This window comes from Rutilus rutilus, assembly GCF_951802725.1.
Source record: "Rutilus rutilus genome assembly, chromosome: 18".
NCBI lineage: Eukaryota > Metazoa > Chordata > Actinopteri > Cypriniformes > Leuciscidae > Rutilus > Rutilus rutilus.
Window position 1 is genome coordinate 11,792,234 of NC_140231.1, and position 21,251 is coordinate 11,813,484.

General features: G+C 38.3%; 1 protein-coding gene across 1 annotated transcript in view; it reads right to left on the bottom strand.

Moving 5' to 3' along the window:
- The window catches only part of chm (CHM Rab escort protein), a 74,818-nt gene that overhangs the window by 46,627 nt on the left and 6,940 nt on the right, over positions 1-21,251 (bottom strand). The window contains exons 2-6 of the mRNA XM_084387109.1: positions 4,136-4,202; positions 3,866-3,938; positions 3,572-3,702; positions 887-1,220; positions 485-601 (exon numbers count right to left, since the gene is read on the bottom strand). Of these exons, the coding sequence (XP_084243235.1) occupies positions 485-601; positions 887-1,220; positions 3,572-3,702; positions 3,866-3,938; positions 4,136-4,202 (722 nt within the window). The remainder of the gene's footprint in view (positions 1-484; positions 602-886; positions 1,221-3,571; positions 3,703-3,865; positions 3,939-4,135; positions 4,203-21,251) is intronic.

A 21,251-nucleotide genomic window follows, 5' to 3' on the forward strand; every position in this document is an offset into this window, starting at 1 on the left:
ACAGACAGATGACAGACAGACAGACGGACAGAGAGACGGACAGAGAGACGGACATAGACAGAGAGACAGACAGAAAGATAGACAGACGGACAGAGAGACGGACAGACAGATGAGAGATAGACAGATAGATAGAGAGACAGACACAGACAGACAGATAGGCAGATAGATAGATAGATAGACAGACAGACAGACAGAGAGACAGACAGATAGACAGAGACAGACAGATGAGAGACAGACAGACAGACAGACAGACAGACAGACAGACAGACAGACAGATAGATAGATAGATAGATAGATAGATAGATAGATAGATAGATAGATAGACGGACAGAGAGACAGACAAAGAGACAGACAAAGAGACAGAGAGACAGCTAGATAGACAGACAGACAGACAGACAGATAGATATATTATTGTCATTAGAGATAAAGAACATTTTACATTTATTTTATACTGTTAGAATTCTGCAAAATGTCTGCTCTATACCTGCTCCACTTTTCCATTTCTGCAGGTGAGGATGCGGCTGATGTTCTTGAACTCTGCGTAACGGCTCACATTAGATTTGATGAGCAGATCCACCAATGCACCACGTGAATACATCAACTTTGAAGAGGGTCAAAGAGAACACAATAAATTTCATTTCACTGCCTTCTAAGTTCATTTGAAGCTAGATGGCCGACTGCGATCACTATGTGAGGGTGTTTTAGTAAGTCATTTTAACAGTTTGAAGCATCTATTCACACATGTAGGTGTAAACGTGAAGACAATAATGGAGCAGTTAACTATTTCCACATCTTTATGTGTCAGATTTAATTTCAGTAGATGTCTTGGTATTAAAGCAGTTATCAGTTTCCTATTATTCGCTCTTCATTTTTAACCAATACAAACCTTGGAGACAAGGTCGATGTTGAATCTGCGTCCTTCTTTTAACAACTTTTGATATGTTATCTTCTTTTCCACCTCCACAGGTGGATCTGCTGGGCTGCTGATTGGCTGCGGCTCTTTCTCTTCCTGTGATTGGCTGGGTTCTGCAATCTCAGATGTATGCTGCTCCTGATGCTCCTCGTTCTGGGACTTAGCATTGGATTCTGTGGCGTCATCACCTGTAAACGTGTCTTGAGCCTCTGTAGAGCCTCCTTTGGTCTCTTCTGATTCAGTCTCAGCATTCACTGGAAGACAGCTTGTTAACGGGGTCTTCGTTTCGTCTTTCTCTTCTTCCTCACTATAAGGAACAGGAAAGTTCAGTTCAATTCATTTATTTGTATAGCGCTTTTTACAATACATATCGTTTCAAAGCAGCTTTACAGAAAATGCATGTGTCTACATTACAGATTTTAGTTATCTGTTATCAGAGGTGACTGTGTCTAAGTTATGCATTTCAGAAATGTACATATACTAATCTCCCAGTTAGCTAACAATGTATTAAAGGCAGAAAACAACAAGCTCATTGAAGAATTGAATACGTGTAGTTAACAAATGAAAATGAGTTACACAATCAAAAAAGAAAAAACGAATCAAATAATTATAAGAAGAAAAATAAATGCATTTTCTTCTTGGTCTTCATCCAACCGGCAGTTCTTTTAAAATATTTCTCCGGCCTTGCACACTAAGTTCGTACACCATGTTTGTACACTATGTACTCATATGTTTTGATCCGAAGGTTGACCCTCAGAAAAGCGGTGTTTTTTTCAGTCATCAAAAATATAATTCACAATTGTTAGTGAGTAACCTCATTTTAAAACATTTAGAGTTGGTATACATTATTTGGATTTTATGAGGAATTGCATAGATGTGTAGCAACAGTGTAATTTCTTTATAGTTAACTATTATTTAACTTATATTATTTAACTTATTATTTTATTTATTATTAGTAGCATTTATAAATTATTATTGCTATTCATTATAAATTATTTAACTTATATATTATTAATTATCTGCCATTTTAGCACTTTTTACACACACAAAAACTGTGAAATTTTTATAAGAAAGACTGAAATAGCATGTTCTTGTCAAACGTACTACAATAATCTTTATTTACAACTTTGATGAATAATTATTTGGCCTACTGACAAATTATTTAATAATAAATAGACCTAACGTACAGATATTACAATGTGCAGTTTTATTTTAAGTTCACAGGCTCCTGACTAACATCTGAGGGCAGCAGCACCGGAGCCACTGAGTTCTAAATCTGGTAGCACTGGGGCTGACAATAAAGCACTAAGCTTAATTTAGGGTGTAGATGAAATTAACTTTAATTATTATCATTCATAATGTCTTAATATTAATTAAAAAGCAAACCGAGTGAAAAAAATATATATTAGGCAGTTAAAATAGCCAATAAGCATCCTACTGTTTACAATGGTAATTTATTTATTTTATTATTTTTAAATAAGTGATTAAATAAGAGTTTAAATAAGACCATTTTTGAAGGATGAACAAAAAATGTGTTGGTTATCACATTCAAAATAACATTTATATAGTTTTGAAGTGCTGGAAAAAGATGTGTAGTACTTGTAAGCGTCTGACTTCTGTCACAAGTGTTTCTCCTGGTTTCCACGTCAGCGCTGTTTGATCTGATATCTATGGTTTATAACAGAGAACTCTGCGCCGAATCGGAATGTTTCTCACTGGATCTCACAGCGATGATGTTATTAATTCTGAGGCGAATTCAATGGATTTCTTCACTGGATCTCCAGAATCTGGCGAGATCGAGATCGGCCCACGAGTCCTCGACTGGCAAGTTCGGGGCGCTGCGCTGTCTATTATTGATCCGAACTAATAAACGGTCCGTGAAGCATAAGGGCTCTTACAGAGTCAACGCATCGATACGCATATGCGCCTGCAAGGCTACGCATCGCCGCCATTAAGGTCCTTGCACACTGAGTCCGAAATTATCGCATGCGTTTTCGCTTCGTGATTCGGTGGTTCTGAATTGTCAAAACACCATTCAAAATGCTTGCTACCGATGCGAAAAACGCAGAAAATCGAACCTGATTCGATTTTTTTTTTTGACACGGACGAAAGTTTCGGAGGCAGTGTACAAGCGTGATTGACATAACGTGAGGTCGTATTTATTTTTTAACGTGCGAAAATTTCAGACTCAGTGTGCAAGGGCCTTTATGCGTCTATGCGTAGCAAAATGTGTCGTCCCAGTTTTTGATACGCGACGCACCGTTGTATGCAATACTATGCGTTGTTGGTGGGGGCGATACTGCAAGTTGCTTGCGTCCGACGTGTAGACTATGAAAGGGAGCACGTCGCTCGTGTTTCTCGCGTTGACTCTGTAAGAGCCCTAAAGGAGTAGCGCATTTTCGTTCCGCTTTCATTTTGTTTGGAAACGTTGTGGTCGCGCCAGCGCGACCTAAATAAATATTTGGTCGCACCAGCAGGAAAAATGCCGCAAAATGTCCCCCAAAAGCACTGTCCCCCAAAATATAATTGTGAAATTCATTGAAATTCAAAGAAAATGTGCATTGATGAGACCAAACATACAGGACCTGCCATCAAAAATGTGTGCATTTGGCCAATTTTTACCATGTGAGTCGTAAGTGAATTACAATTATTGCTAACCTGGCATAACAGAAAACTTCTAAGTTGGAAATAGAGGAGTCCACGGAGCTGAGAGGCATCACATCCTCTCCCTCATCAATCAAGCTTCGCCATACTTGCTCCGACTCTGCGATCTGTACCTCCTGCTGATTCTGAGAACACACATTATAAACCAAAATCAACCGTTGGCTAAAAACCACAAGGTGACCTACATCTTAAAACTGCTAAAAAGTAAATCAGTTTTTTGTTTTTTTTGTTATTCAGTTTGAACAATTCTCGGTTATAGAATTATAATGCTTATGAACAAATAATGACCTTATATTCCTCGATCCACGAGAGCAGGCCATTGAATGTGAAGCTTGCCCAGTTTCCAGCATAGTAGTTCCTCCTGTAAATTGAAAAAAGTGTAATTTATTCAACGTCATTCAAGTGTTTGTGTGCATCTGCTTACGGAAATCTCATTACATAGACACTGAGCCTCAAATTCCACTTCACTTGAAGGTACAAAGCAGAAATAAGAAAATAGGCAAGCAATCCTTCTGAGTTTCAAGGAATCTCCCAGTCTAATAGTGTCTAGAGTGGTACCTGTCCAAATGCAGAACGCTCTGTCCGACTCTGGAGCAGGCCGCCGCAATGACAGACTCGGTGAGGCCTGGGAAATGAACACAGACAGAAAGCATTGTCACTGACCAGCGTTGCGTCTTCCTACCCGACCTCTCTCTGAATTGAATGTTGTTTCACTCCATTTGCAAAATGCGTGCCATTTCAAGCACACATCGCTGAAATAGTGAAGCAGTACGACTGCTTTTTACAATTACATTGACGCAAACATAATAGCATTAAGCCTCGCTTGAGGCGTATTCGCTGTAACTGCTGTGGATACATCAAGTTAGAAAACGCAACTCAGCATGAGGACATCGACACAGCTAACAATACTGTATTTCATTCAAGCTTTCATCTCCCATTTCTAAGTTAAGCCAGTCACTAGGTTTTAGAATTCACACGGTAAGGGTTGAACCGTCCAGTCAATTCGTTCTGTGACCCAGCAGGTCGACTAATGGCAAAAAGAAAGTTGCTGTTAAGATTTAAATAGGCAAATGCTTAAGAGTCTAAGGCTGGAACATTATTGCAGTGATTATAGCATGTTATATGTTTGGCAACAGTTCTTCTAACCCTAATTGATGGAGTGTGTAGCTTTTCATTTCTTAAACAAGCATGTAGGAAGACACGTCATGGCCATATATTCCAATGTCAAACATCTTGTTTTGAGAATGCAAGAGTCCAGCACTCTGTAAAGTCTCCTCCAGCACATCCCAAAGACTTTCAATGAATGTAAGGTCCTGATTCATGTGTGAAAATGATCCTTCATGCTCCTCCCAACCATTATTTCACAATATGAGCCTGATGGATCTTGACATTGTCATCCTGGAATATGGCCATGATGTGTCTATTAGGGTCAGAAGAACTATTCCCAAACATATAACATGATAGAACATAATAATCACTGCAATGATGATCCAATCATTAAGTATTTGCCTATTTATATCCAAACAGCGATTTTTATTTTTATTTTTTTGGCCAAACAGTGTTCGTTTGGGTGAACCGCACTGGTGGTTCAGGTGTGCAGTCATTTGTTCAGTGACACAAATCAAAAATCATTTGAGAAAATCAATATCACAACTGAGAAATTGGAAACTAAATGGATAATTAAATTTAAGATTTCATTATTTGCATAAATGATTAAATTACATCCGTTTATCCACATTTATTTATCAAATTACATCTGTTTATCCACAATCAACGCTTGATTTTTAAAGATTTTTCAATTAATTGATCGGTTTATCAGCAGGGCAGCAACTAACGCAACTCAGCAACTAAAAATAAAAATATTACAAATATTTTGAAATTGAAAATAATTGAAAAAGCGGAAAAAAATTGTAATAGATAAACACTTAAAACTAAAATTACTAACTGTAAATAAATAAAAAACGAAATGTAACTAAAACTGAAAGAAAAATGAGTTAAATCTAAATAATAAATAAATAACTATAAAAATAAGATAATCAGCGTATATAATAAAAATTAAATGAAAATAAAAATATTAATAAAAACTATAGCATATAAATAATAATAAAATAACACTTTTTCTCATTCTCAGTGGATTTAATGATTTATTAGTTGTTTTATCAATTTCTTGTTCTTACATACAAACCAAAAATCTACTATTATAAAACTATAGAAGAACTATGGAAGTGTCATGACCGTTTTTACACAGTTTATGAAATTGCAAGCAGCATGAATCTGCAATGACAAAGGCCGCTGATGCTGCACAGCGTTTGGACAGTCATTTACAGTGTAAACATTTCCCGGATAACTCGCTGACTATTAAAAATAAGTACTCGTACAAGCTCTACCTCACACACACACACGCCAATGGATTCAAATGGTATATTTACATGATGTTTGAGCTGAAGTTTACATAGTTCGCAAAGCCGCAGTAAAAAAGGGCGAAGGAACGCGTGGGGTCCCTGAGAGCAAGATTGAGCAGCACCAGGGCTGAAAACAACTCCATTAAGGCACTGAAGCGTCCCTGTCCCTCCATCTTTCTTCTTCTTCATCTGGCCTTGCACAGCCCCATCTCACACACACAATGGAAAAGTGATTTATTCCGAGCAGGCCCGTCGTATCTTCCCCAGCACTGGCTATTTCACTGATGGAGAATCCTGGGATTCTAGACACCCACATGCTCGCCTACAGTGTGACCAAAACCCTCGTCCAAATTTAATGGCATGATATTGAATTCTCCCTGTTGACTTTCATAATGCACGTCCCTGTTTTTATTATGCCGATTCATTGTTCCATGTTATATATATATATATATATATATATATATATATATATACATACATACACACACACACACACACACACACACACACACACACACACATGTGTGTGTATATAAATAAATATTATTTATGTGTGTGTGTGTGTCCTTTTACAGTCAAATACACCAAATTACAGAAGTAAAATTATTTGCAGCTTGAAACATTTATAAAAATTAAAAATTACCAGTGTAATTAATCTTTATGGGGATTACAGTGACATTTCAAAAAGTCACCTAAACTGAAGAAACCTAATTTTATTTATGGAAAAGTATCACATTAACTGACTTGGCCTTTTTAAACAGATGCATCTCAATTACGCACCTACCAGAACAGCAACGGTCTGAGGTGCCTCAATATATCTGTCCAGATAATACTGAAGATGTTTTTAAAAAGTGTAAATAACCTCTCGCCGCCATCTTTTAATGCCATTTATCCTATCCGGTATTGATTTTTCTACATCATGTTTGCTAAAGACAAACATTACCTGCCATAAAGTTCTGATGCCACATAGACATACAGGGCGATAAATAATAGATTTGAGCTGGCAGGACTTTGATGACCGGGCAAAGCCCGGAATGCTTTCAGCAGGAATTGTATGAAATCATAAATCACTCTTCATTTTAGAGAACATTCCAAATGGATTCTATCTCTGCACCTTGAAAGTCATTTTTCGGTTATTTATAGTCGAGGCTGAGGGAGCGAGGGAGGGATTGTGTGTGAGAGAGAGAGAGAGAGAGAGAGAGAGAGAGAGAGAGAGAGAGGGGGGGGCAGGTCACTTCTCTTACACTCCACCCATTTATGTCACCCATCCCTTCTATCTATCTCTCTCTCTCACACACACGATGCTGTTGTATCCTTTCATTCACGTCTGTGGGAAGTGTAAAGGTAAAGTTCAACCATAAATGAAAATTGTCATCATTTACTTATACTCCTAAAAAATAGGTTCCAAAAGTTGTGGTTTATTTGTTTGTTTTTTGCAGTGATGCTTCAGAACAATTTTGGCTCCCCAAAGAACCCTTTTCTACTAGGGCTGTCACTTTTGTGAAAAAATCCTGTTCGATTTTTGAGACATAAGTGTTCATTGAATCGATTGTAAAATCGATTTTCCATGTCTAAAGACGTTTCCATTTTCAACGCCAAATATAGGCAAATCCACAGACAACTAACAGGCATTAGGACGAACATAAAGAGGGTACGAATATTTCTGATGATTTATTGGCGTGAAGTTTCGTGGACAATGACAAACAGGAGTGCAACATTCTTGAAAAACAATAAGCAGAGAGGACTACCATAACATCAATGAAAAACATTACTGCAGTCTTCAACATGACTGTGTTTACGATTAGAAATGTCAAACAAATTTCGCCTATGTAGGAAATTGTAGCCCATAGTCCGAATCTGTATCTGTATGCATGAGACTGTCTGAATACCGGCAGAATTCACATGATTGTTGTAAAAAGAGACACATTATGCAGAAGTATAATTTGCTGTTATGTGTGTTTGTCAGAGCCAGCAGTTGATGTGTGACGCACGTTCGCTGCGGGCGTATCGTGACGAGCTGGACACGCTCCGAGAGAAAGCCGTGAAAATCGATTCCCTATTTTCGTTTTCGAAACTTGTGTTGGTTGGTCCAACTGATTGTGCAATCGATTTTCGAACGCAAAGTGACAGCCCTATTTTCTACTATAAAACCTTTTGTCATGGAAAGGTTCCATGGATCCTCGTTCTGAACCTGTATGACTTTTCTTTAGCAAAAACACAAAAGTAGAAATTCAGCAAAAATTACAAGCTGCTTTTCTTTTCAATAAAAAAAGCACCATAAAAAAGCGTCCGTACATGTTTTGCTCTATTCCAATCCTTCTGAAATCATATGATTTTCATTGTGGGGAACAATACAAAATGTAATGTCACTAACTGAAAATCGGTCCCTATGCCATAGCTCTCAAATCTTATTCACATGTCAGTGGCTACGTTTACATGCAACCAAATAATCCGTTAGTAATCGGATTGATGGCTCAATCGGACTGAAAAGCTTTCATGTAAACACCTTAATCGATCCCATTGAGCTCAATCCGAATGAAATTTTGTTCGGATTGAAAGGGGTGGTTTATTCCTTTTCTAATCCGATCGAGAGGACATGTAAACACTTGATCGGATTGAAAACCGAAACTGAAAGGTCTACGCATGTGCAATGACGTAGAAATAGCGTAATGACGTATGATGCGCGGAACAAGCTGTTACTCCTGTTGAATAAAGTGTCATATAAATGATTGTCCCATCATTCTAAAATTCTCCTTTCACTCAGCGTCTGTAAAGTGGAGCAGGACAACTTCCCACCAGACATTGTTTCGGATTCTCTTCCACAGACGACTGTTTTTGGGTGCGGGGAGGGGCATCTTTATTGCGTGATAAATATAAGAAGCATGGCACAACGGTTCATATGCTCATTCATTGTCTCCAAATTATGACCAGAAATGGATAAATATTAAGTCTGCTGTTTAAAACAAATAAAGAACCAATGTAGGAGAATGGTTATTATGTGCAAACAGCAGGAAACTCTGTATATTCGTGCAGTGTGCGCATGTCAAAAAATCTATTCCGATTTGAAGCTTGTGACATATAAACGCGTATATCAACCCGATCACATGATTAGCGTTCATGTAAACACTACGTTCGGATTCATCAATCGGTCTGAATTCAGTCCGATTGAAACAAAAGTTGTGCATGTAAACGTAGCCAGTGTCCTCAAACTCTGTACCACGTGACTGGTCATAAGACCCACAACAAACCAATAGTGTTTGGCTTCACTAATGTTCTACATAGGGTGATGAATAGGGGTGTAACGATATTCGAACCGAACCGAAAAACCGCGATACACCACCCACGATACGAATCGCGATACTCTCATGGCGTACCGAACACGCCCGCCCCGCCCCCTGCTGTCCGGCTCATTGGACCTCATGTCTTATGTTTACACAACGAATACAGCGCTGCCTAACCACCATTAACTACATTTAATCGCAATAAGCTCAGTGTTTGTTACATTCGATAATAAGCAAGGTGTAATCTTTCAAATTCTGTCTATTTGATCACGAAATTCAAACATTAAATGTCGTTTTGGCGCTCTTTGATGTGGCGTGACAGATCACCGCACTAGGCTCCTCATTTAAAGCGGCAGCGCGGAGCGCGAGTAAACGCGATTCTCTTACTCAGTTACAGAATAAACATGAATGGACACCTGAAGGTATGTTGAAAGATACAGTATACTTACTGAAAGGCATAATAACTCGTGTAATCGCTCAGTCAGTGTTTCAACAGCGGAAATACGTCAATAAAACACTTAGTTTTTCACATAGCTTTATTTACCTCAGGCAAGTCATTCAGTGTCCACAGCTTGTTAGTTTGCTAAGGAAATAAACTCTTTCACTAAATAAATGCACTATATTAACCTATATATTATATTTTACTTAACCTGTTAATGACATCTTGATTATTTAAAATATCTGTCATGAAAATGACAGCAACTGTGTAAATGATTATATTTCAATAATAAATGAGAGTAAAAATGTTAATGTAAAAACTGCCTTATGTGCAGTTTACATGTTGTCATACAATTTGTTACTTGAGTGTTGATTATTATTATATCTAAAAATAAATAGCAACTGAATTTAGGCTAAAAGTCTAGGCTCTGTTGTTAAGCTTTAATGTTATAGTAATGTGCAAGTAAGGGCTCCTATATAGTTTACAGCATTAGCAGATCATTTTTTTTTTATCCTTGCGAAACGTTTACTTGTGATTGAATTAATTTAAAGACAAGAACACAATTTGTTAATTAAAGCACTGTTTAAAAAAAAAAAAAAGCAATTTTAGCTTTCTAAACCCCCCACTCTACCTAAATGAACCGAACCGAACCGAACCGAGACGTCAAAACTGTGGGACGTACCGAACCGTCAGTTTTGTGTATCGTTACACCCCTAGTGATGAATCCTGACTATAGACAGTAGTGGCCAAAAGAGATGTCCGGAGATGGAAGGAATCAGAACCAGTTCTGTTGTTCTTTGTCCGTTCTCGTTAAGTTTTTTAGTGATTTCCTTTATCTTCAATGTCCGCCTTGTTCTCCTACATGCTTGTATCTCAGTTTATTGTTAATAAAAATCACTGCCGCGCTTATATCCAGCCTCAACTCATCCTTTCTTGCAACCGCTGCTGACAGAAGAACAGACCAAGAAGAGATTATAATGGATCTACCAGCAGTCCAGCTTCTCTGCCTCACACAAGAGGATCGTTCCCTCAAGGACCATTCCCATGAGGTTTTAGATCTGGCTCATCTGACCCACTACCCATACAATTGCCAATGCACTTTATTATGTTGGACTCAACACCTCCACTAAGCCAAGCTGTCTGGGCATGGTCCTCGAGGGAGTTTCGCAGATTATGTGGAGTGGGTGCTTGTGCAATGCGACACCTCTCACAGTGTGAATTGCTGAGGAGAAGACCACCAGCCCTGAGCCCACATTGGACCCAGAGCCCAGCCAGCCTTCAGCCATACCCAATACAGATGATATGCCAGGGCCCACGTGAGCTGGCACCGACGTCCATCTTTGATATTGTATTCTAGTGAACTATGATGGCATGGAGTGCATCCTCGCCCATACACCCACTGGGTGTGCTGTACCTGGTCCCAGTAAAATGGTATGATGAATTGGATTATCATATCTCAAGGTCTCCAGTGGTTCTGCTCAGCTCCAAGTCTTTCGACGCCGCTTGTTCCACCCAGCACCAAGTCTCCTTCATAGCCGTTGGTTCTGCCTAGATCCAAGTCTCCTTCTTGGCCGCTGGTCCTGGCCAGCCCCAAGTTTCCTTTGTTGCCCATGGTCCCACCCAGCTCCAAATCTCCTTCGACGCCGCTGGTCCCGTCCAGCCTCCCACTCCCTCCTCCACTGACAACGCCATTCAGTTCCTCGACCCCGCCTCCACTGGCTCCTTTCATGCCCTCCGTTACTCCGATCCACCTTGGGCTTCAAGGTCTCCAGTTCCACCCTGTTGTGTCGATCCCCTAGCTCCATCTCAGGCCTCCGAGCCCAGGACTTCTGTGACCAAGCAGACCTAATTGTCTCCACTGGGAAAGCAACATTGCAATACTTGCAAATGCATACACACCTCATTCATGCTCCATTTTCAACACCCCTGCCGTTTCTGCTGTCTGAGAAGCGGGGGCACAAGAGATCCCAATAGCACATGGACATGTTGAATAATCCGTTCCACTTCAGTATATAATAGGGATGTCATAATAACGTGTAAAAAAAAAAAAAAAAAAACTATATTAGGGAGTGGAAACGGCTAATAAGCTAATAAGTGCTCTTCTGCCGCCATCTACTGGTTATAGTGGTAATTTCATATCTTTTTTTATTTTTAAATAAAAGCATTTGTTTGCCAAGTGTTAATTTTCCTACATCTTGGAACTTTTAGATTTACAAATTGGTAAAATCTTTGATATATGAACAAATAATGATTTTGGTCATCACATTAAAAATAACGGTAGCACTTTATTTTACAGTCCTGTTCCCCATGTACATACTATGTACTTATTATAGTTATTACAATAACTGGGTAATAACTAGGTACTAACCCTGAACCTACCCCTAACCTTAACCCATGTAGTTACAGTGTACAGTACTGATAAATATAAGTTAAGTACACATAATTGCATTTACAGTGTACAGTAAGTTAATAACAAAATAACATTTAAACTGGATAATATTTAGAGCTTTGAAGTGCTGGAAAAAGTGTGAAGCACTTGAAAGTCCTTGAAAAGGACTTCACTCTCAAAAGTTTCTACGAACCCTGAAATGAATACTGTAAAAACATTCGACTATTTCTGCCACAATACCATGGTTACATTAAATCCATGGTGAATGTTGGTGATTTGTGAACTGAAAAGCCTTTAGCTTGTTCATTCATTGCACAACGTTTCTCCTGGTATCCACGTCAGTGCTGTTTGATCTGATAGCTATGGTTTATATCAGAGAATTCTGCACTGTATTTGAATGTTTCTCAATAGATCTCGCAAGTAGCAATGTTATTAATACTGTGGCGAATTCACATGCTTTCTCTCTTGATCTCCCAACACTGTGTAATAACACTGTCGCAGCACAAATGAGTAGCACGGTTTATTTCTGCTTTCGTTTAGTTTATGTTTGATGTTTCTCATTTGCAACAGGAACGAGCAGCTCTTATCAGTTGGGAAATGTGTTGGTGGCACCAGTGCGAACTCTAACAAAATTTAGTCGCACCGGCAGGAAAAACGATCGCAAAATGCGACCATTTGGCCGCAGTCTGGAACCCTGAGACTATATACTAATTAAATTGCAGTCTTTTTAAATATTTGTAAATCACACTAATCTATGAAGCAATTTCAGTTTGTTTAGCCTAAGTGTGCATCCCCATTTATTTCTTTACTTTTACATTCGATTCAATTAATTATTAGCGTTTCATCAACTCAAGAACCCCATTTTGGGGAACCCTGCCATACAAGAAAGAAAGTCAAACATGTTGAGCGATGAGGGTGAGTAAATTATGTTATTTTCCATTTTGTCAGGTAAAGTATCAAATAAGAGTATCAAAGATATAGTCTACAGAAATGAAAAGGAGGATGAAAAATCTAGTTGACATGAAGTAATTGACAGAAAGTCTGTTACTGCACATTACTAGTCTTCTGGTGAACAATTAAACCATGCAAGTTAATACACAGAAAAAAAAGTTTGTCGTGGTAATATTTAATCAAAATCTGAAGATTTGCTTCCGCTCTGGAATGGCGTTCCCTCTCTGAAGAAGTCAGTTTGATGCCCTCTATTCAATATTCAGTGTTGTGGCGTATTCACTTGAAAATATGTCACAACACTGAAGTAAAGTCGGTTGCAACTTCCGGTTCACGGGGACTTTAATTAATAATTCACAAAGTTGTACCATATAAAATGTTATGGTCCGCCAACAGATATTCTACTGACTAGGGCTGGGTTTCGATTCAAATTTCAAGAATCGATTCGATTCCGATTCTCAAGATCTTGAATCGATTATCATTATTCGATTCGATCCGATCTGATCCGATCTTCGAGATTTAGATAAGTGTTTTTGAAAAAAGCATTTTTTTCCAGCTGTTACCTGAATTACAGGACTGTAGTTATGCAACATATTGATACTATTATTATAGACATTCAACTGCAAATGAATGGAGTATTGATGGTTGTAAAGAACAATCCCCCTTCCAGAGTGTTGATACAACTGCTTTCACAAACTTGCACTGGTGTAGACGACAGAGGACGCAGAGGTATATCAGCAGCAGTAGACCGATTATTTAGACGCGAACCTGATGTATTATTAAAAATGACAGGCTTCGCAAATTGCTTTGCTTTTGTCAAGCTCGTTCTCTGCATTGCTTCTGAACCCGAAATGGTGCCAGATCGCAGCTTTGAGCGTTTCTGGAGTTTTCAAAGCAACCGCTTGCTTAACGTTACTGACCGCCATGTTCGTTGTTTTAATGTCCTTCCACCTCGCGCGCATGTGTGAATTCAATGACGCGGCAAGTTAAAGTTCACGGGGAAATGTAGGCCTATTATTAAATCGATCCTCTGAGTTACGGATCGATCTTTAGAAATTAATATGAAAATCGATTCAGAATTGGTGAATCGATTTTTTCAACACAGCCCTACTACTGACTATAAGTAACTTTGCAAGTACATGTCAACTTATTCTAACCCTAACAGTCTACTAATACTCTACTAACTCTCTGAGAGTTAGTAGACATGTAGGTGCAACATTACTAATAGTCAACAGAATGTGTTAAGGGACCATCAAAATAAAGTGTAAATTTGTACTCTAGATACATGCATTTTCTTTAAAGCTGCTTTGAAACGATATGTATTGTGCAAAGCACTATACAAATAAATGTTAATTGAATTGAAACCAAATGTTACGATCAACTAACATTGCCATTTGTAAGCCAGAATTTTTTTTCAACATTATATCAGACGTTTGATTTTATGCCTCCCCCCCAAAAATTAAAACATGTTAATCAATGATGTATATTCAAGTCACTGCATGAATTGCATTTTTAATTGCATGTCACTGTCCAAAAAACCAACCTGCAATATTACAGTATGCAGCAAAAAAAACACAATATGTAAATTTATGTCCACTTAAAATTAAGTCCAATGTCAACATTGGCCTAAATGAAATCTAGACACAGATGTCTAACAGACAAGCATTAAGTTTCAAAGACATAAACCCTGTTACAGCGATCACTGACAATCTGCAAGCAGTCTGCGACTATGACGCCCATTGGAGGTCCAACTAACAATCAATTCCACACTAATGCTCAAGGGCCATGAGAAAATCAATCACCTGAAAAGAGCACAGGGATATCTGTGAAGGTGTTCTGTAATCACATGACTGCTAATAGAGGCTATTCAAGCTAAAGGCACATGGGGTCCAAACATGATGAATAGTTACATTAACCCAGGCTCAAAGAACGGGCCAGTGAAATGGCTGGCTTGTTTTCTTCATTGCTGCTCTATTAGCGGCAGGTGAGGGCACAGATCTGATATGAGATGAACTAAACGTGGATCTCAGTCAGGCCTGTCAGCCAATGATTGCTTAGCCTCTAATGATGCTCAGTCGTGTACCTTCACATTGTCTGCATCCTTTAGCCTCTACAGCTGCTGTGCGAGTGCTCTGATGTGCTTCAGCGAACATTTATCATGAAATACTGCTAAATGCAGTTACCCTTTGGACTTCTACCAGTTGGCAAAATATCTTTCTGTGCATTAGCGCATCTAAATGTGTTGGGTACGTGTAGTGGCAGCTCCAGAAAAGAGCGTATATCTTATTGGTGGATGAGTGTTTAAATGTCGCATGAAGAAAACCCTTTTTTTGACAAAATCACTTAAACAAACAAAAAAAAATTGTGATTGAAAAAAAGTTTAGGCAGCAAGTGAATAGCTACATAGAAATACATTATTTTGATTCATAAAACAAATGACCTTCATCTGATGTATGTGAACTTAATAAAAGAGATTCAAAGGTGAACTTCACAAAAATGGTCAGGACACATTTTAGGACTCATTATTATATAGGCTACATAAAAATAATGAATTCTATTTTTTAGGACCATTGATTTTAAGCACATTTTCAACCTACATTCTCATTGCCATCTGGATAATTCAGTTTCTCATATTATTCTTGAGAATTCTTCTTAAGATTTTCATTATTGCAATGATGTACTTTTTTTTTCTAGGGCAGTCAAGCGATTAAAATGTTTAACCTAATTAATTACATGACTTGCTGATTAATCAATCTAAATAATCGCTAATTAATCGCACATTCAATTTGGCAGTTAAATTACCCCCAAAAGATCATTTAAAGTCATTATTGTGTTAAATGAGAAAAGCATCAAATAGACATTACAAAAAGTAGTATTAGAAATAAAAAATGTATTTTATTCAACATAAAAAAAGTATATATATATATATATATATATATATATATATATATATATATGTATGTATGTATATGTATATGTATTATATATTATATATATATGTATGTATGTATATGTATATGTATTATATATATATATATATATATATATATATATATATATATATATATATATATATATATATATATATATATATAGTATATTTTTAATTATATATATATATATATACTGTATATATATTATATACAGTATATTTTTAATTATATATATATATATATATATATATATATATTTTTTTTTTTTTTACTATTTATTTGTATGATACAGCTGCAAATAAGTATTTGAACACCTGTCTATCAGCTAGAATTCTGACCCTCAAAGACCTGTTAGTCTGCCTTTAAAATGTCCACCTCCACTCCATTTATTATCCTAAATTAGATGCACCTGTTTGAGGTCGTTAGCTGCATAAAGACACCTGTCCACCCCATACAATCAGTAAGAATCCAACTACTAACATGGCCAAGACCAAAGAGCTGTCCAAAGACACTAGAGACAAAATTGTACACCTCCACAAGGCTGGAAAGGGCTACGGGGAAATTGCCAAGCAGCTTGGTGAAAAAAGGTCCACTGTTGGAGCAATCATTAGAAAATGGAAGAAGCTAAACATGACTGTCAATCTCCCTCGGACTGGGGCTCCATGCAAGATCTCACCTCGTGGGGTCTCAATGATCCTAAGAGAGGTGAGAAATCAGCCCAGAACTACACGGGAGGAGCTGGTCAATGACCTGAAAAGAGCTGGGACCACCGTTTCCAAGGTTACTGTTGGTAATACACTAAGACGTCATGGTTTGAAATCATGCATGGCACGGAAGGTTCCCCTGCTTAAACCAGCACATGTGAAGGCCCGTCTTAAGTTTGCCAATGACCATTTGGATGATCCAGAGGAGTCATGGGAGAAAGTCATGTGGTCAGATGAGACCAAAATAGAACTTTTTGGTCATAATTCCACTAAATGTGTTTGGCGGAAGAAGAATGATGAGTACCATCCCAAGAACACCATCCCTACTGTGAAGCATGGGGGTGGTAGCATCATGCTTTGGGGGTGTTTTTCTGCACATGGGACAGGACGACTGCACTGTATTAAGGAGAGGATGACCGGGGCCATGTATTGCGAGATTTTGGGGAACAACCTCCTTCCCTCAGTTAGAGCATTGAAGATGGGTCGAGGCTGGGTCTTCCAACATGACAATGACCCGAAGCACACAGCCAGGATAACCAAGGAGTGGCTCTGTAAGAAGCATATCAAGGTTCTGGCGTGGCCTAGCCAGTCTCCAGACCTAAACCCAATAGAGAATCTTTGGAGGGAGCTCAAACTCCGTGTTTCTCAGCGACAGCCCAGAAACCTGACTGATCTAGAGAAGATCTGTGTGGAGGAGTGGGCCAAAATCCCTCCTGCAGTGTGTGCAAACCTGGTGAAAAACTACAGGAAACGTTTGACCTCTGTAATTGCAAACAAAGGCTACTGTACCAAATATTAACATTGATTTTCTCAGGTGTTCAAATACTTATTTGCAGCTGTATCATACAAATAAATAGTTAAAAAATCATACATTGTGATTTCTGGATTATTTTTTTTTTGATTATGTCTCTCACAGTGGACATGCACCTACGATGACAATTTCAGACCCTTCCATGATTTCTAAGTGGGAGAACTTGCAAAATAGCAGGGTGTTCAAATACTTATTTTCCTCACTGTATATATATATGTATGTATATATATTTTATGTATGTTTTTTATATTTTTTTTTATGAAATGATATTCTAAATAAGAAACTAAAACTGCCAGTAGTTGGTGGTAAATGTCTAAATGAGTAGGCTAAGTCATTGAGTCATTAATTATTGATTCATAAAAATTGATTCATTCAAACAGCTGATTCATTCAGGAATTAAGTAAATATGTGTGTTTGACTTTTATTAACAAAAGTTCTCTTGCGCTTTTGGCCTCCGCCATCAGCCCTGTCAGTCATTGCGCCTCACTCTCGTCACGTGACTCTGCGCTGCTTTTCTTACTCTATGGAGCAGACGCGGCTCACTTATAGCCTAACTGTAGTGTCCGTTGTCCTACTGAACTAAATTTATTTTATTTCTATTGAAATGCAAAACGACAGTGGGGGCAGTAGGCAAGTAATGTAATCGGTGTAAGGCCGAACACTGTGGCCTGTAGCTACCAGTGCTACTATACTCATAACTTCAATCCTGGTAAATCTCGTCACCAAGAAATCATGTTCGAAACGAAACGTAAGAATTTGGCGCTGGACTGCAGGTATTAGGGGTTGCACAGACTAGTCGACTATGCCCTGACACTTTAAGCTCGATGTCGACTAGTCGCTGATCATGGCCTATAGATGGCGCAACAGGACAAGAAATCTTTAAAGTCCACTTTTATGCTTCATTTCCAACAGATAAAATGACAAATAAATGCTTAATCCGAGAGCGCTCAACAATATGTAAGATTATACTATCTGGATGCTCAAAATCTATCAGGTGAATGCATGTTTTAAATAGCTTATTGTACACGTAAGTTAATCGCCGTTCTAAACTAATGCACTGCTGCATTAGCCTGGAAATCCAGACCTAAATCTAAAAGATGAACGGTCTGGCGTCGACTAATGAAAATCGCCCAGCTCGAGGGGCGGCACCAAGCATGCATTTGAAAATCTCACTGCGCGCAATTGGATAACACTACGACCAATCACAACAAGTTAAAGCTTAGCTACCAGCGGAGCTAACTGGTAGATTAGACTCTTACCGTATCATGTCGGCAAAACAGCAAAAACGTCCTTCTTGCAAAGGAACGATTCGAGCGCCGTTTTCTGTTCCTCTTTTAGAGAAAAAGCCAAGTCTAACTCGTTCATTGTAGCGGCCAAAGCCGTTTCAAACAACTGGTGTTCATCCATAGCCATCTTGCAATGTTTACTAATGACTTCGACGTCACAGCGCTGTCGTCATCTGTTTAGCTCGCCTCTGGCCCGCCTATATCAGATAACCCGATGTGATTGGTGCAGCTCAGATCGAGGGGCATATTTAATGAGCTCCATTGCTCGACACCAGAGTAACTCGCTGAGCAAATTCAACTTGTGCTCTCACGAGAACTCTGGATTACCAGGGTACTGCTGCATTGAAACGCACACACATACAGACAGTAGCTCTCACATCACACACAAACATACATACATACATACATACTGTGCACAAGGCAACCCGCGTTCAAGTCTCAGCACGAGGTTTAGGCTTATTTGTTCATTAATGATGTCATCAGCGACTAGTCGATGTCAACTCAAAGTCGTTCAAATCTGAAGTCGTTCAATCCTAGCGGGTATAGAGTGGTGCAGGGATGACATCAAAACCCGGAAAACTAATTCACCGCTGGTTCCCTCAAGATAAATCCTATGGGATTTTATAATGGGGTTTTCAATTTATGAGTAAAATTAAGCCTGTGGTAAACATAACTTGATTAGGCTATATTTTGACGTTTTTCAACTGCACACACCCATACCGAAAACACAAAGTTTGAAGCAGTTATGTTTACTTTTGAACGTACGTTTGTAATAAGTAACTAGATAAGACAGTTTGGGGTGTGAGTGTGTGCAGTTTATGTTGTAGAACAAACCGTCAAAGTATCAAGTTATGTTTACCACGGGCTTTATTTTACTATTACTCATAAATAAATTAAAATTAAAATGTATAAAACCCCATAAGAAAATCTCAAAGAAACCAGCAGCAAATTAGTCTTCTGACGTCACCCTTGTACCACTCTATTGCACATAATTTTACAAATTATAAAGCGGGATATTGTATAACTGGATTATTTTTATGTAACATGTTTGCTATTGCCACTGCATTGGGATCATGAGAATATCAAGCTTTTTATGAACAGGTTGCAGCAGGGCTTCTTCTACATTATGGTGAGAAGGTGAATGCTACAAAATGTGTTAATATGAGACATTCCAAAATGATTCAAAATTTTGCCAGAAAAACAATAATGTGGAAGATACAGTGGGAAACTAATTCACAGGTCAAACATTATTTATCTGGCTACCAACATGTCAAACATTTTTCACCTTTTTGTTTTCTGAAAATGATTCCTGCAAGCTCAGCAAGCAATGCAATTCCATTTGGAAGCAGGACGCGATACAAGGTTCACACTTGTGCCCCCTATACAATAACAATTATACACAGATTGCACGTCTGGCATCATTTTCCCTTCCATATCCATTTTCAACATATATCAGTATGCTGTTGATAGGACTGTCACAAGTTAAAGTGTAAAAGTTTAGGACATATCTGAGCGTTTTTAGACAGTCTAAAGCTGAATAAGTATTTTAACAGTTTATGCATTTTAAAATGTGTATTCATAACTTCAATGAAACGATTCATATTTAACCAAATAATGATACCAGACAATACTAAATAATTATTAATAAATAAACTGAAATATCAATACACTGCTGCAGATTATGGATATTTCAGTTTACTAGTTTATTAATTATTCCATATCACAAAGCAGAGCAATGCAGTGCAGAACTATATTCTGCAGATTTGTTCCTCGTCATCCTAACATTTTGAAAACTGTCATCATTTACTAACCCTCATGGCGTTACCGACCTGTATGACTTTCTTCTGATGAACACAAAAAAGTTGGTTGCCAAACAGTTTTGGTTACCACTGACTTCCATTGTATGGACAAAAAAATTATAATAATTTGAGTAACATGGGCCATGCTCAAACAGCAATAGAACCTGGTTGTAAGTCCTGTATTTGAGTCCTTAATAACTATAGTTACGGTGGCAATCGCATTCTATAACCAAACTCACACCCGTAAATTTTCAGGACTCACAACCACATTCTTGGAAAACCTGCGCTGTGTGAACGGAACTGGACTGGACGACTAGTTGTCTTTCACACAGTGTCTACAGTGTGTTGCAGGTTTTCATGTGTGGTTTCGCTTTTTTAGGGAACAGTCACTTTTCTCCACTGGAGCTGCTCACATCAGTTTTGTGTTTTATGCACGACTCAAATGCTCCACTCTTCACTCAGATATAAAAGATTTGACGGATGAACTCGCGGCTCATTTGGACTCTTGTCGTGTCAAAAGTGATGAGGCTTTTCAGTTTTATAGATATCACCATGTTTGATATCACTTTGGTCACTGTTACTGATGTTACTGATAAGAGAAAACAGGCTTGACTCCCATTGCACGTTCATACAGACAGTATTCGAGACGCTACTGTAAGTTGCTGTGTGAACGGGACATTTC